This window comes from Aythya ferina (genome assembly GCF_964211825.1).
Source record: "Aythya ferina genome assembly, chromosome: 15".
Lineage (NCBI taxonomy): Eukaryota > Metazoa > Chordata > Aves > Anseriformes > Anatidae > Aythya > Aythya ferina.
Genome location: NC_140314.1, coordinates 2,311,035 through 2,323,661, shown reverse-complemented (window position 1 = coordinate 2,323,661; position 12,627 = coordinate 2,311,035). Strand labels below are relative to the sequence as shown.

At 41.3% G+C, this 12,627-nt stretch overlaps 1 protein-coding gene across 1 annotated transcript; it reads left to right on the top strand.

Moving 5' to 3' along the window:
- Positions 1-1,541: 1,541 nt before the first annotated feature.
- TEKT4 (tektin 4) lies at positions 1,542-12,095 on the top strand (the record flags this gene model as incomplete). Its single annotated transcript, XM_084536995.1, has 6 exons — positions 1,542-2,087; positions 7,423-7,493; positions 8,576-8,719; positions 9,004-9,226; positions 10,027-10,181; positions 11,745-12,095. The coding sequence occupies 6 exons, from the start codon at positions 1,542-1,544 to the stop codon at positions 11,959-11,961; spliced, it is 1,356 nt and encodes a 451-aa protein (XP_084393121.1). The 3' UTR covers positions 11,962-12,095.
- Positions 12,096-12,627: the final 532 nt, after the last annotated feature.

Genomic DNA, 12,627 nt, shown 5'->3' with positions numbered 1-12,627 from the left:
TTGCAACCTCAGACACATCCCATCGTGGCCCTAACAGACCTTTCTGCAAAACTGCCTGGGTGATACTGACTGGGCTGTGATAAGATGCCACTAATAAGGGCTCTTTGGAACCCCCGAAGAGAAAATGCTATTTAATAGCAAATCTTTGCTGCTCTTATTTTCAAAAATGTATTTTCCATACCAAGAACTTTCAGTATCTCAGCAGGGCTTCTCCTGTAGACTTACTGTACTTTAAAAATGCAACATTTGCATAGATCACCATGCTGAGAAGGCTACTAGCAGAGGAAAGATGCAGGCTGAGGGCAACTTAAGGAAAGGAACAGATGGGACAGTTAGAGGAAAGATGCTTGAAAAAAAGAGAGAGAAACAGAAGTAAGTCCAAAGGGAAAGCAAAGGGCACAGTGACTTCAACAGTGCAAAGAGCTCATCCAATGGTGCTGTTTAATTAAAGGGCCAGTTATATCACAGTGTTTGCAAAAGGGAAGAGGCAGGATTTCTCATCTCTGCTGGGATTCAGCCTTCTTTTTCAACATTGCCCCTGTGGAAGGGAAGTTTTGCTGGGGCTGTGCTGCCAGCCGCGGCACAGCGCATCTTTCGAATGCAAGCGCTCTGTCAGCAGCAACCAAGGATCTCTCCAAGGAGTGCAAAGCCCTGTAGGACCATTGACTTTCTGTGGGTTTAGAGCGAACTGATCTAAACCAAAGGATTTTAAGCAGCAGTTTGGGTGACACCTCCCAGCAGCCGGGGCGCACACCTGGACACCGCTCCCCTCAGCACCCAAGGAGCCCCTTAGCCTGCATGTTACCGGGCGGGCGGCAGAGCACGTGGCTTCTTCTTCCTATTTTCTACTTAAAAAGGACTTTGAAGAGAGACTGCCGCAGCGCAAGGACGACAGTGCCCTCTGTTGTCCCCGTGCTTGCAGCACCCACCGCTGCGCTCCAGGCCTCGCCTTCCAGCCCAGCACTGGCAACCCCCCAAAAATAACCATAAAGCCCAGCCCACGCTGTCGGTGTCCCCCAGGGGCCAACGAAGGGGCTGCGGCCCCAGCCGGCTGCCACAGGCACACGCAGCGGCCGGGGGGTCGACGTTCAGAACGGGCCCTGTCAGGATCCTCCCCGTTCCCAGACAATGAAGGGCAAATGCGATGGCGGGGGGGGGGAAGGGAAGACGCTGAGCACAAGGAAGAGGCAAAACGCAGTAAGAATTATCTCTTTATTCCTTTATTCCCACCCGCGCACTCGCACGGAGGAGTCACAACGGTTACAGCGCGAGGGAAACCCGCCCGGCGCCGCCATGACAGAAGCCGCCATGACACCACCACGGCGCCGCCATGACACCGCCAGCCCGCCACGGCCCCCCGCTCCCTCCCCATTGGTTCTCCTCGTTGCCACGGCAACAGCGACCCCACCTCGGGGCGCGCCGGCGCTCTGATTGGTGGCTGCCGTTGCCGCTTTCCCTGCTCCTCGGGGAAGGCTGCGGTTGCTGATTGGCTGCTGCCGTTGCCTAGGCGACGGCAGGACGCGGCGAGGCCTAGCGCAGCCATGGCGGGGCCCGAGGCGCCCGCCCGGCCCCTGCTGACCGCCGAGCCCCCGCCGCCGCCGGTGCCCATCTCCGCGCTGCCCCCCAGGGTGTACGAGGCGGCGCTGAAAACCGGGCCCGACTCCTCCAGCGGCCTGGCGACGGCCGGCTTCCGCAGCGCCAAGTACCTGCCCCCCGAGTGGCACCAGAGCAACTACTGCCAGTACCACCGGGCCTTTGCCAGCTGCCAGGAGGCCGAGCGCAACCGGGATGAGGCCAAGGAGCTGTGCGAGCGCACTGCTGCCGCTGCTCAGCGCGCCCAGCAGGATTCCACAGCCGCCCTGGGCCAGCGGCTGCAGGACATTCACTTCTGGAAGGGCGAGCTCCAGAAGGAGATCGAGGACCTGGATGCGGAGACCGGGCTGCTGGCAGCCCAGAAGCTGCGTCTGGAAAGGGCGCTTGACGCCACTGAGGTGCCCTACAGCATCGCCACCGATAACCTGCAGTGTCGGGAGCGCAGGCAGCCCCCGGACCTGGTCTGTGATGAGGTGGAGAGGGAGCTGCTGAAGGTGAGCGGGGCGGTAGGATGGGCAGGGCTGTTGGCAGCCCTCGCAGAGTGCTACCCCCTCTCCAAAATGCTGAGAGGCTTGGTCAGCAGGTGATAACTGCAGCATAAAGGTACCTTCTGGCAGAACGCAGAGGTTTGTTTCCCCTTCCTGGCAGCCTGGACTCTGTTGATCCTAAATGCAGGAGGGATTATTTTAAATCCTTCCTTTGTTTAAAAAATGTTTAAAATCACGAGTACAATCAGAGGAGACCAGATCCGTACGAAATCAAAGCAGAGGTTTCCTGTACCAAGCTGAGCATCGCACTCTGGCATTAAACTCTTTCCAGACTCTGCTTGGATTAAAGTCCCCTCATCTCTGCAGGTTACACTTTAAAAATGCAGTACCCCATGAGCAGACTGTGTAGAGGGACTGAACCTACAGTTAACAACTATTCAGGACATGTGAAACGTTGCCTGTTTCCATGTTCAAGAGAGCAGTCTCTGCCTTTTACTACCAGTTCTGATGCTGCAGTCTTGCCAAGGTTCTCAACAAGGTAATCTAACATGGCACTGTTGTGTCTCAGCCCAAGCCATCATTTTAATTGTACGGCAGGACAGCAGCATGGCTCTCTCCAATCAGTGCAATGTAGCCGTGTGACACCTGCGGGAGATGACAGCTCCAGACACACGGGGGGCCCAGACAGATGGTATTTCTGACAGTGTGACTTCAACAAACCTGATGCTCTCCTGAAATCTGCTCGATCATTTTCCTCCCAAAGAGGACTTTACTCTAGCTGACACTTTGTTATCTGTCACTGCGATCCAGCACAGCATGTAGATTGCCTTCAAAGCTGATGTAATTATTGTGGTTGCATTATGATACAGAGAACAGATTCTGGGTCATCTTTCATTCTTGAATGATACATATCCTACTGTCCCACAGATAAATTAATGAACATTGGCCTGCAGCTTCCAATATATTGGAAAGCTGATTCATGATAAGTTACTGATTAACCCAGATGATTAATATTTGTTGTTAGAAAAATACTTAAGAGAATTACAGAGTTGATGGAGTGCTAGTATTTAGCAATATTTTTAATAGGAGTAATGCTCTATTGTAATCATTACCTAAGAAGCTGTTCTAGTGAAAAATGCAAAAATGGGAGGATTAGTGTATGGAGTATTTCAGTGGTGTGCCAGACTGATTTTTGAATTGTTATAAAATACACAGTACAGAAACTACCTTCATCAGCTGCTGCTGTTTTAGAGAAAGATGTGAAATACAAGATTTACCCCTCAAAAAAATCAATTTTCTGGCATTTCTCTCCTCCTGATATCTGTTTCAAAGGATAGTTTGTTCATTGCTAAGAAGTCCGTCTGCTGCTGCTAATTCTTCACCTGAAATTGTGATTCTTTGCGTGTGACGACAGACCATCAACAGCCAAGTGGGACGTCATCAAAAAAGAATGATGTGAGTTCAGCTGAGGCGTGTATACCAGCAGCAGATGGACTCCTGAGAAATGAAGATTTTGTTGCCATGCCAATGACCTTTGCAGTACAGAAGGAAGAGGAGTATATAATATGAGAGGAAACCCTTCCCATTTTCACAGAGGGATAGATTTTATGGCATGAATGTTTGCAAATAGATTCTTATAATGTGCCCTCTGTGGCTCTGCCAGCTTTTTAAGCTGCAGCTATACTCTGTACCTCTTTTGCTGCAAGAAATCGAACAGAACCTTGTATTTCTTACTCTCTCTAAAAGTGAGTAATAATTCTTCACACTCAGAGTTGCTCTTCCATGAATTCTGACTGTTCATTGCACAGATTTCAGAGTTAATGGCCCAGTTCCCTGATGGCTGTGTGTTCATTTGCTTACTTGGAGGAGCTATGCACATTTTATTACTAAAGTACTGACATACTTTTTATGAATGTTGCATACTTGTCCAGTCACTTTCTAATCTCAACTCTCCTAAGAAATGGTAACGCAAGGGAGACCAGGAGTAATTTATTCTCTTCAAAAATCTTCATCTCTTCTGCAAAAACTGAGAAATAGAAGAAATATTTTTCCAAAAGTCAGCGGTGTGAGGAAAGGGACATTCTTTTCTTTGCACAAGTAGTTTTAACTGTATATGCATAGAACTGCATAGCTAATTTATGTTCTGGGAATAAGGGATTAAGGTATTTAAGTGAAAGCTCCTCACACGCATAGTAAAATCAGCTGTTACACAGAACTTCATAGGCTCCACTTAGCAGCATATTAATCTTTTCTTAATGCAGTTGTTAAAAAAAAAAAAAAAAGCTGAAGAACACAATTATTTTCCCTATGAAAATGATCTTTGATGACTAAAAAGATAGTCTCTTAAGTAGAATCATTTTATTTGTTTGGGCTGCTGCACTGTAAACACCTAAATTCAGAAAAAGCAGTGCATGCATCTATCTTCTATGAGTTTTCTTGTTACTTTCATAGCACATATGAAATCTCCTCTGAATCCACCTTGTATCTGTTTAATGACAGTTTAGTATGTTTATGTGCTAGCATTTAATATTGAAGATGTAATCACTAGTACAGGACTTGCCACATAGCAGTATACTGTCAGTTAATCACGTTTCACCTGCGTTTATTCTGCATTTCAAGGTTATTTCTGCATATCCAGTATCCAGATTCATTAACTGAGTGCCAGATCGACTGTGTTCTAAGCAGATGTATTTACATTTAAGTCATTTTTTTTTACCCAAGAACTGTATTTGACTCAGAGTGTTGACTTGTTGTGCATTTGCTTCAACAATGATGTCAGCCCCAGTATTCCCTGATGCTGGAGACAAAGGCATTAGCCAAGATCCTGTCACCAGTATAAAATTAAAAAAGTAGAGAGGGGATACAGTTGTGTGTATTCCTGCCAAATGCAATAATGGGGAGAGGAATCCAGCAGAAAACCCTTTCCAAACACTGATCTGTAGCTTTGCCAAGTGAACCAGTGCACAATAGGACAGTCCTGTACACAGACAACTCTGTTAAAAGCATAGCACCTAGTTCAACATCTTCAGACCATGGATTTTGAAGCGACTCGAGGAGAGCAGATATTTATGCAGTATTGATCTATGGCCCTTCTCCTGCTGCGATCCCATGAGTGAGCCACAGCTCCGCTTTGTCAGCGGCTGGATCGCGCTGCGATGTCTGACAGTGTGGTCAGGACTGTGTGACCTAGATCAGAGGATCTTCATCTTCAGCATGGTGCCACAGCTCCTCCCAGGCACGCACTCTGACTTCTGAACTGTTTTAAAAGCTAGGATAAATCATTTATTAGATAATTATTGAAAATACATTGCCTTATACATCTACTTATTCACTCTAAGTAGCCTTAGACTGCCATTAATTAGGAGAACCCTATCTTCAGTTTTAAATGTTGTATTTGAATGCCTATCTCCTCAAAAGGGAAACAAGTTTTTAATTTTATTTTAGGTCATTCAACAAGGGAGTTCTTCATTTTTGCACTAGTTCACTTTTTCCACGTGTGACACTTTATCTGCTAAAGGAAGGCTTTTCTCATTTAGGATTGTGCACATTACTCACATGAAAATGATTGCCTCTCTTTTTACATGGAGACTGACTACCCAGCACAAAATAATAACAATTACTATAAAAGTAATTTCAAGTACTGTCTCTTTTTAACACTAAAATTATTTTAATTTTTTGACAACTCAGCCGTTGCAGTATTTCCTTTTTGCAGAAAGTGAATCCTGGTGTTTTCACAGTTTGTAAAGTGTTACCTTCAGCTATGTATTTATTTTAATTGTGCTCATTTTAAGTCTTAAAAATAATATTTTTTTTCCAGTCAAGATTGTCCTTTTCCATTTAGAATAAAATGATATTTTTTTACACTCCCTGATGGTTTCTTATAATGGAGAAACTGACACCGCAGGGATGTATGCGCTCATTTATTTGTCAAGAACAGTTCAAGGATCAGTGAGTGCCAGCAACATTCTGAGTATGAAGTCTATTAGTAAGAATATACTCCCTTAGTTGTCATTGGATGACTGTCATTGATGCACAACAGCAAAATTAATTAGAAGCTCTGCGGTTACAAAAGCTCTTTTCAAAATCTGAGCCTCAAATATTAAATTCCTTTAAATAATAAAAAAGAAAATGCATGTTGGGTAGGCCTTTATATAACAGCTTATAATCACCAGGCCAGTAAATCACTTCATAGAGCGTGGATAGTTAATCCCTAAAGCAACTTTATTACAGACAAAAATGAACACCAGGTACTTTTTGTTCAGTAAGAGTCTTTTAGAAAGTATGGTCATTTTTGTTTTGATCATGTTTGTGCTGAAATGGATGTTCTTGCTAAAAACAGATTGAACTGAAACTTCAGACACTGGATCTGTTATCAAGGTGAGGCAAAGCTTTGTGACTGTGAGCAGTCGCATCTTGCAGCCAAGAGGAAATTAACTTCTCAAACAACACTGCATATCTGAGATAATTCTGAAGTCCTTGGTACTAACCATCACCAGAGGCAAAACAAATTCTGGAACAAATGGGTCTGATAAAAGTAAAGCTACAAGTGTCGTCGGGTTTATCTTGGGATGGCTGTCCTATACCTGCTGAAGCAGACTGACTGTTTAAATCGTAGAGCAGTAACTTCTATTTTTAGTTAATATAGAGCATTCAAAGGAAGCAGGCCAACCAGAAGTGTGATACTCCTTTATGTTAAGTAGCTCCTTATCACCATACTTCAGACAAACTTTATTTTTGGAGATCTGCAGGAATCTGCTGGCAGCCTTTGCCTTGCATGCAGTTAAAACACTTGTTACAGAGCAAGGCAGCATGCTCTGAAGGTGTCTGCAAGGACTCAGCAGATTCTGACTGCCAATGTCTTGCCAGAGAAGCTGATCTGCTGCATCACATCCCAGTGCAAGGCAGCAGCCCCTGACATCTGAGTTTGTGCTTGCAGAGGAGAAAGAGTCCTGCCCAGCTTTGTGCAAGGCAGCAACTCCGGTCTCCTGCTGAGGACGGTGCTGTTACCTTATTCTTTCTCTACTTCAAAGCTGTGCAAGTAATTCAGGTATTCTGTTTAATCTGGCAGAACACACTCTTTTTCATAGAATACACATGCAATATGAAAGTAATGAATCCCCAGGCTTTAGAAGTATTTATGTATTGCTGCCTTCATAGACTTATAGCTGAGTTACCTCAGTATTTGCTAACTCCAGAGAAGATCTTATCTTGTAATAATAAGGTAAGAGTGGGTAATGAATGGAAGATTTGAGAGTATATCCACAGCGATTGAAATCAAATTGCTCTGCAGGATGGTATGTACTGCACCGAATATCATAGAAGTCTCAATGTTTTTATCTAGGAAGCTGAACTTATAAGAAATATCCAGGAGCTTTTGAAAAGAACTTTGATGCAAGCTAGTAACCAGATGCGGTAAGGTGTTTTTCTCAATACCTCAGTGGTTAATTTATATATAGGCAAATAATTCCTGGCACACCGGGGTACAACACCCAGTGGATAAAGTTCATACCAATGTGTTTATGAGCTGTGTGAATTCCATTTAAACCTGAAAAGATGTACTCACTGATGAAACTTTAGGATTAGCAAGGAAGGTAAGGCAAGGTGGGAGCCATGCCCTTTCATAATTTCCAGTATATTGCTTCATATTTTCAGTCCTAATTTCTAGTATGTGTATTCAGTTGTCCAGTTTTCCAACGCTAAACCAGAATTTAATAAAATATTATCTGGATATTACTCTCTCTTTTTGCACCTTGTGATATATTGAAACTGTAAATCTTTTACAATAATTTGTCTGATCAAAGGACCTTTTCAAGATGAGTTTTTTGCCGCCAGATGTCACTATGAACTTACAATGTGGAATTTAACTCAACCTTCCATATCAGTTCATTGCACTTCAAAGGGAATATTTGTTTTTAATTTATATCAAACCCTTTCAAAAGAAGATGTTAGCCAAATCCTCAGGTGCATCAATATGATGGGGTTAACGCTGGAAACACTGGTATTTTACTTTAAATTTATTTTTTCATCTGGTTCAATTTTCGCTATTCTACCAGATAAAATGAAATTTTATTTTTAAAAATAATGTTTTTAAATGTAGAATAATTTACAGTAGTTCTATTATATCAGTTATCGTATCAAAGTAATCTACTGAGTTTAGGCTTCTCTTTTTATAAATGTTTTAAGATCATTTTTGGATCAGCAGCATCACTGGGCGGCAGAATCTTTTTAATTCCTTAGGTAAGAGTGACATCTGGTGTTAACAGTTGATAAAGACTCACTGTCTTCTGTAATCTGAAGTCGTTCTAATTAACTGGTTGATGTTTGACTCATTTAAATGACAACAAAGCAGCAGTTTCAACTCTTAACAAAAAGGAAAGTTTACCTTCTCAATTTTCTGTGACAAAGACACAGCCTATCTTCTTAAACATCTACAGTTACGTTGAATTGTATTGTTTTCTATTAACCATGTGTGATAATAATGATGGCCTTTTCAGATTAAATCGAGACCACAAAGAGATTTGTGAGATGGACTGGTCAGACAAAGTTGAAACGTACAACATTGATGATAAATGTGGAAGATACAATAACCAGAGCACCAACATCCAGTTTCATCCTAGCTCGGTGAAGTTTGAAGAGAGGTGAGCAGTTCTCATCATTATCCTCCACAAAAACCCTGGTAAGATATGATACATCCTTTGCATCAGTGAAAGCTATAATGCTGCTCTGAATTAAAGGTGTTATTGCTGCTTTGCACATGTGATGTCATTGCTTTAAAACAGCTACATGGATAGCAGTGGTAGTGCTACCATTTCAGCATGCCACACCACTTATGACGAAGTAGATTCCTTGTATGCAGACTGGTTTTGTTGAAGTTTTTCTTCGAAACAGTTGGCTTTACCCTATTTTATTTTTCTTCTTGCAGTGCATCAACACCAGAGACATGGGCCAAGTTCAGTCACGACAACATCTATAAGGCAGAACGAGAAAAACAAGCTTCAATTAATCTTCGTGCTTTAATTGATAATATTCTTCATGACGTATCTGAGGACCTGAGGATGCAGTGTGCTGCTGTTAATGAGGCTTTTGCCAAACATCTTGAGGAGCTAGATGATACAAAACATAAACTAGAGCATCATTTGAAAAAAGTAAGTGTTATTTTTGAAATGCGGGTTACAGGCATGATAGCATCGTTTGAGAAGATCATGGTAAAATTATCCTCTAGAAAAAATAAAATCTAAAACACTATTTTGTGTCAGTTTAGTATCTGATAAGAGTCTTCAGTGCTGGATTATGGCTCCAGTTCAGCTTGTTCTGCTGTCTGCTGTGCTGCTTCCGTAGCAGCAGCAGTTCCTGGCAAATTATAAGAGGTGTCTTCAGACTCTGCTCCTTCTCCAGTGTTGAAAAGCTCCTATTTCTGTGTTAGGCTATTGGGAGGTATGGAAAAAACAAGTCATTCCTTAGCACCTGTGCAGTAATGACAGCTGGGCAGACTCTATTTTCTTCATGTGTGTCAGTAGTTATGAAAGAGAAGGAATTCAGAATTTCCTGTCTTTTTCTTCACTAATGCTAGAAAACCATACAATTCCAAGCTGACCAGCAGTTCGTAATCCTATTCAAAATAACTTGAGCTTTTCTTGGATAATTTACAGTTAAAGATTTACAATTAAAAGCAATTCATGGAAGTGGGATGTGTTGTGAGGAGATGTGAAGAGTTTTTGAACAGGTTACAGCATATTTTCCGCTGCTTTTCAACACAGAGATCAGATTCTCAATGTAGGAGTAGAAATAAAGATGTCAAAAACACTTTTGTGCTTCTATTTCTTTTATATTCTGGCCAAATAGGAGGTCAAAACTGTAAGTGACTCATTGGGACCATGATGAAATGTATAGCATGCTCAGAGACGAGTTTTTCTAAACAGTTCTTTTTCTTGGGTATCCTTTTCAGACCCTCAAGGAGATTGGAGATCAAGAAGCTAACATTGCTGCTCTCAAGCAAGCTATCAAAGACAAAGAAGCTCCAATGAAAGTTGCCCAAACGAGGCTGTATGACAGATCTTTTAGGCCCAATGTTGAGCTCTGCAGAGATGCAGCACAATTCAGGTAAACACTATTAAACAAGTCCTCCAAGATGTTCATTCTATCCAGAGGTGATGTTAGATAGTGTGTGCACTTTTTAGTGGCAACACAGGGCCTTTAGCTTTTATCGTGAGGTTTGATCTGATATATGAGAAATAATTCAATTGACTAAAATCACTGCAAAGAAAACATTATTTTAACCTAATATATCGACAAACAGAAAATGTATAGACACCACTCTGATGTTTGCTTCTATGCTTTTTTCTCTGAACTGCGTAGTTTCTTTTTGATTTAAATGATCCAAAAAATCTGGCTACGTGTGGATAGTTAGCCATTCTTTAGCTGTTAGCAAAAGTTCACCACAAGGTGGACCATGTGCTGAAAGAATTATGTTTGAAGTATTGAGAATGTAAATGGGCTGCGCATATCCACAGTCTGAGACATGTCCTTAGTACTCCAAAGAATTGGGCTGGTGGCATTTGATTTTCAGTAATAATCCGTTTTAAAACTAGAGGTCAATAAATCCTTTCAAATTAAAGGTCCGAACGTCACATTTGTCACTTTTGATCTCATTATAAGCCTTGTAATTGATTCTCATCCTTTACATTTTCCTGCCCTTAGGAAAAGTGGGGGATCAGCTTTTGCAGGCTTACAATTTACTTGTAGCAAAGATGTCTTCCATTCAAAGCCAATATGCTGTTCTTTACACAACAAGGAAGAAGTTATAATTAATCCAAATGCTTTATGCCACTGCAGGCACACTCATTTAGGTCCTGATTCAGCAAATCATTCTTGTGCAAGCTTTACAGTATGTATGTTTTCTTTAATGGGATCTAAGGACATATTCAAGTCCTTTGCTGAATGGGCATGTGTTTAATTGCCATGCTTATTCTGTTTGTATTTACTCAGTTCCCATAGCATACAGGATTTTTGTTTTCCCAGGAAGTAAATATGTGCAGACAGAGATTGCAGTAAAGCACCTAACCTACACTTACTTTCAGCTGAAGTGATGTGCTTTTTAAAAATTGTATTTTTTTTTTTTTTTAATGCCGTGCTGCTGCTTCTTAAAAAACCTACATGCATTTTAAGCAAAGACTGTTTTCTGATGCGTGGTACAAATATCATCTTTAATACTTGAGTTTTATACCAGTGAATAGATACCAAAAAACAGGCTTAAAGAAATGCAGATACAGTTAAACTGGGTAACTCACTGAACAATTTCTGTTTTAAAATTATTAATACAAGTGTCCTGCACAGTGGGAGAAGGTAAAGATGAATAGTTCCACTGTTCTTAGTGGCAAAAGGCATGCTTAATGCTATCTAAATCATGGGAGATTTCAGTAAAAAACTGAAAGTGAACTGGTTTTCGCTAGGTGTGTAGGATCTCAAAGAGGTCCTACAGGTCTAAGTCCTGTATCCCAAAGTCTCAGGTACCCTTTGATGCATTGGGATCAATCCCTCCTGTCTTTGTTGATGAGTGTTATGCTTCTGCAGCTGTTGATCTTTATTCCTGTTACAGTTCATATATCCTTGGGAACACAGACTAGATTCTGCCCATTTTTATATTACTTATGTAATTCTGTTCAGGTTGATCAATGAAGTTGAAGAACTAACGGAGTCCATTGAATCTCTGAAGAAAAAACTGCTAGAAGCTGAACAGTCTCTGAGGAACCTGGAAGACACACGGATGAATTTAGAAAAAGAAATAGCTGTGAAAACAAATAGTATTTTTATTGATAGGCAAAAGTGCCTGGCTCATCGCACACGCTACCCTTCTACTCTTAAATTAGCAGGTTACCAGTAGTAATCTCTGTACTAACTATGCAAAGTCTGGAAGAAAAGTATAATTTAGAGTCTTTCATAGAAAACACACGGGTAATATTATACACAGAAGTACTGTTATTTTCCTTATTTGTATTAAAATGCACTAGTATAACACATCTGGCTTTGAGTCCTGCCTTTAAAAAATTGGTCTGAGTGCAAGTCTGTATAATCAGTTTAAAATACAGTTTAAAGGCAATTCACTGTGTCTAGAAATTATCTATACCCTATTTGCATAACTTGCACAGTATGTGGTATTTGGGGTTTTCACCCTAATAAATGAATATGTTGGGTGAGTATTTAATAATGTACACAGGTGTGGACATACAAAGTTTATAGCTTTCTAGCATTTTCAGGCAGACTGAAATGAGAGCAATAAAACTGCTTGCCTGACAGAAGATCACATGAGCAGCAAGGAAATAGAGGATAGACTTTTAAGCTGTTCAAACATTATTAGTAAAAAAAAGTTTGCACAGGTTAGATGACAACATGACTATTGGCAAAAACACTCCCAGTCTGTGACACCTGCTTATCTAATCTGAAAATGAGTTCAAGGATTTTTAACTTTCAAGTCCATTCAATCTGGCTTTTTTTTCAGGAAAAGAAAAAAATAAAAAAAAAAAAAAAAAGAACTAAACAGCTTGTGAAT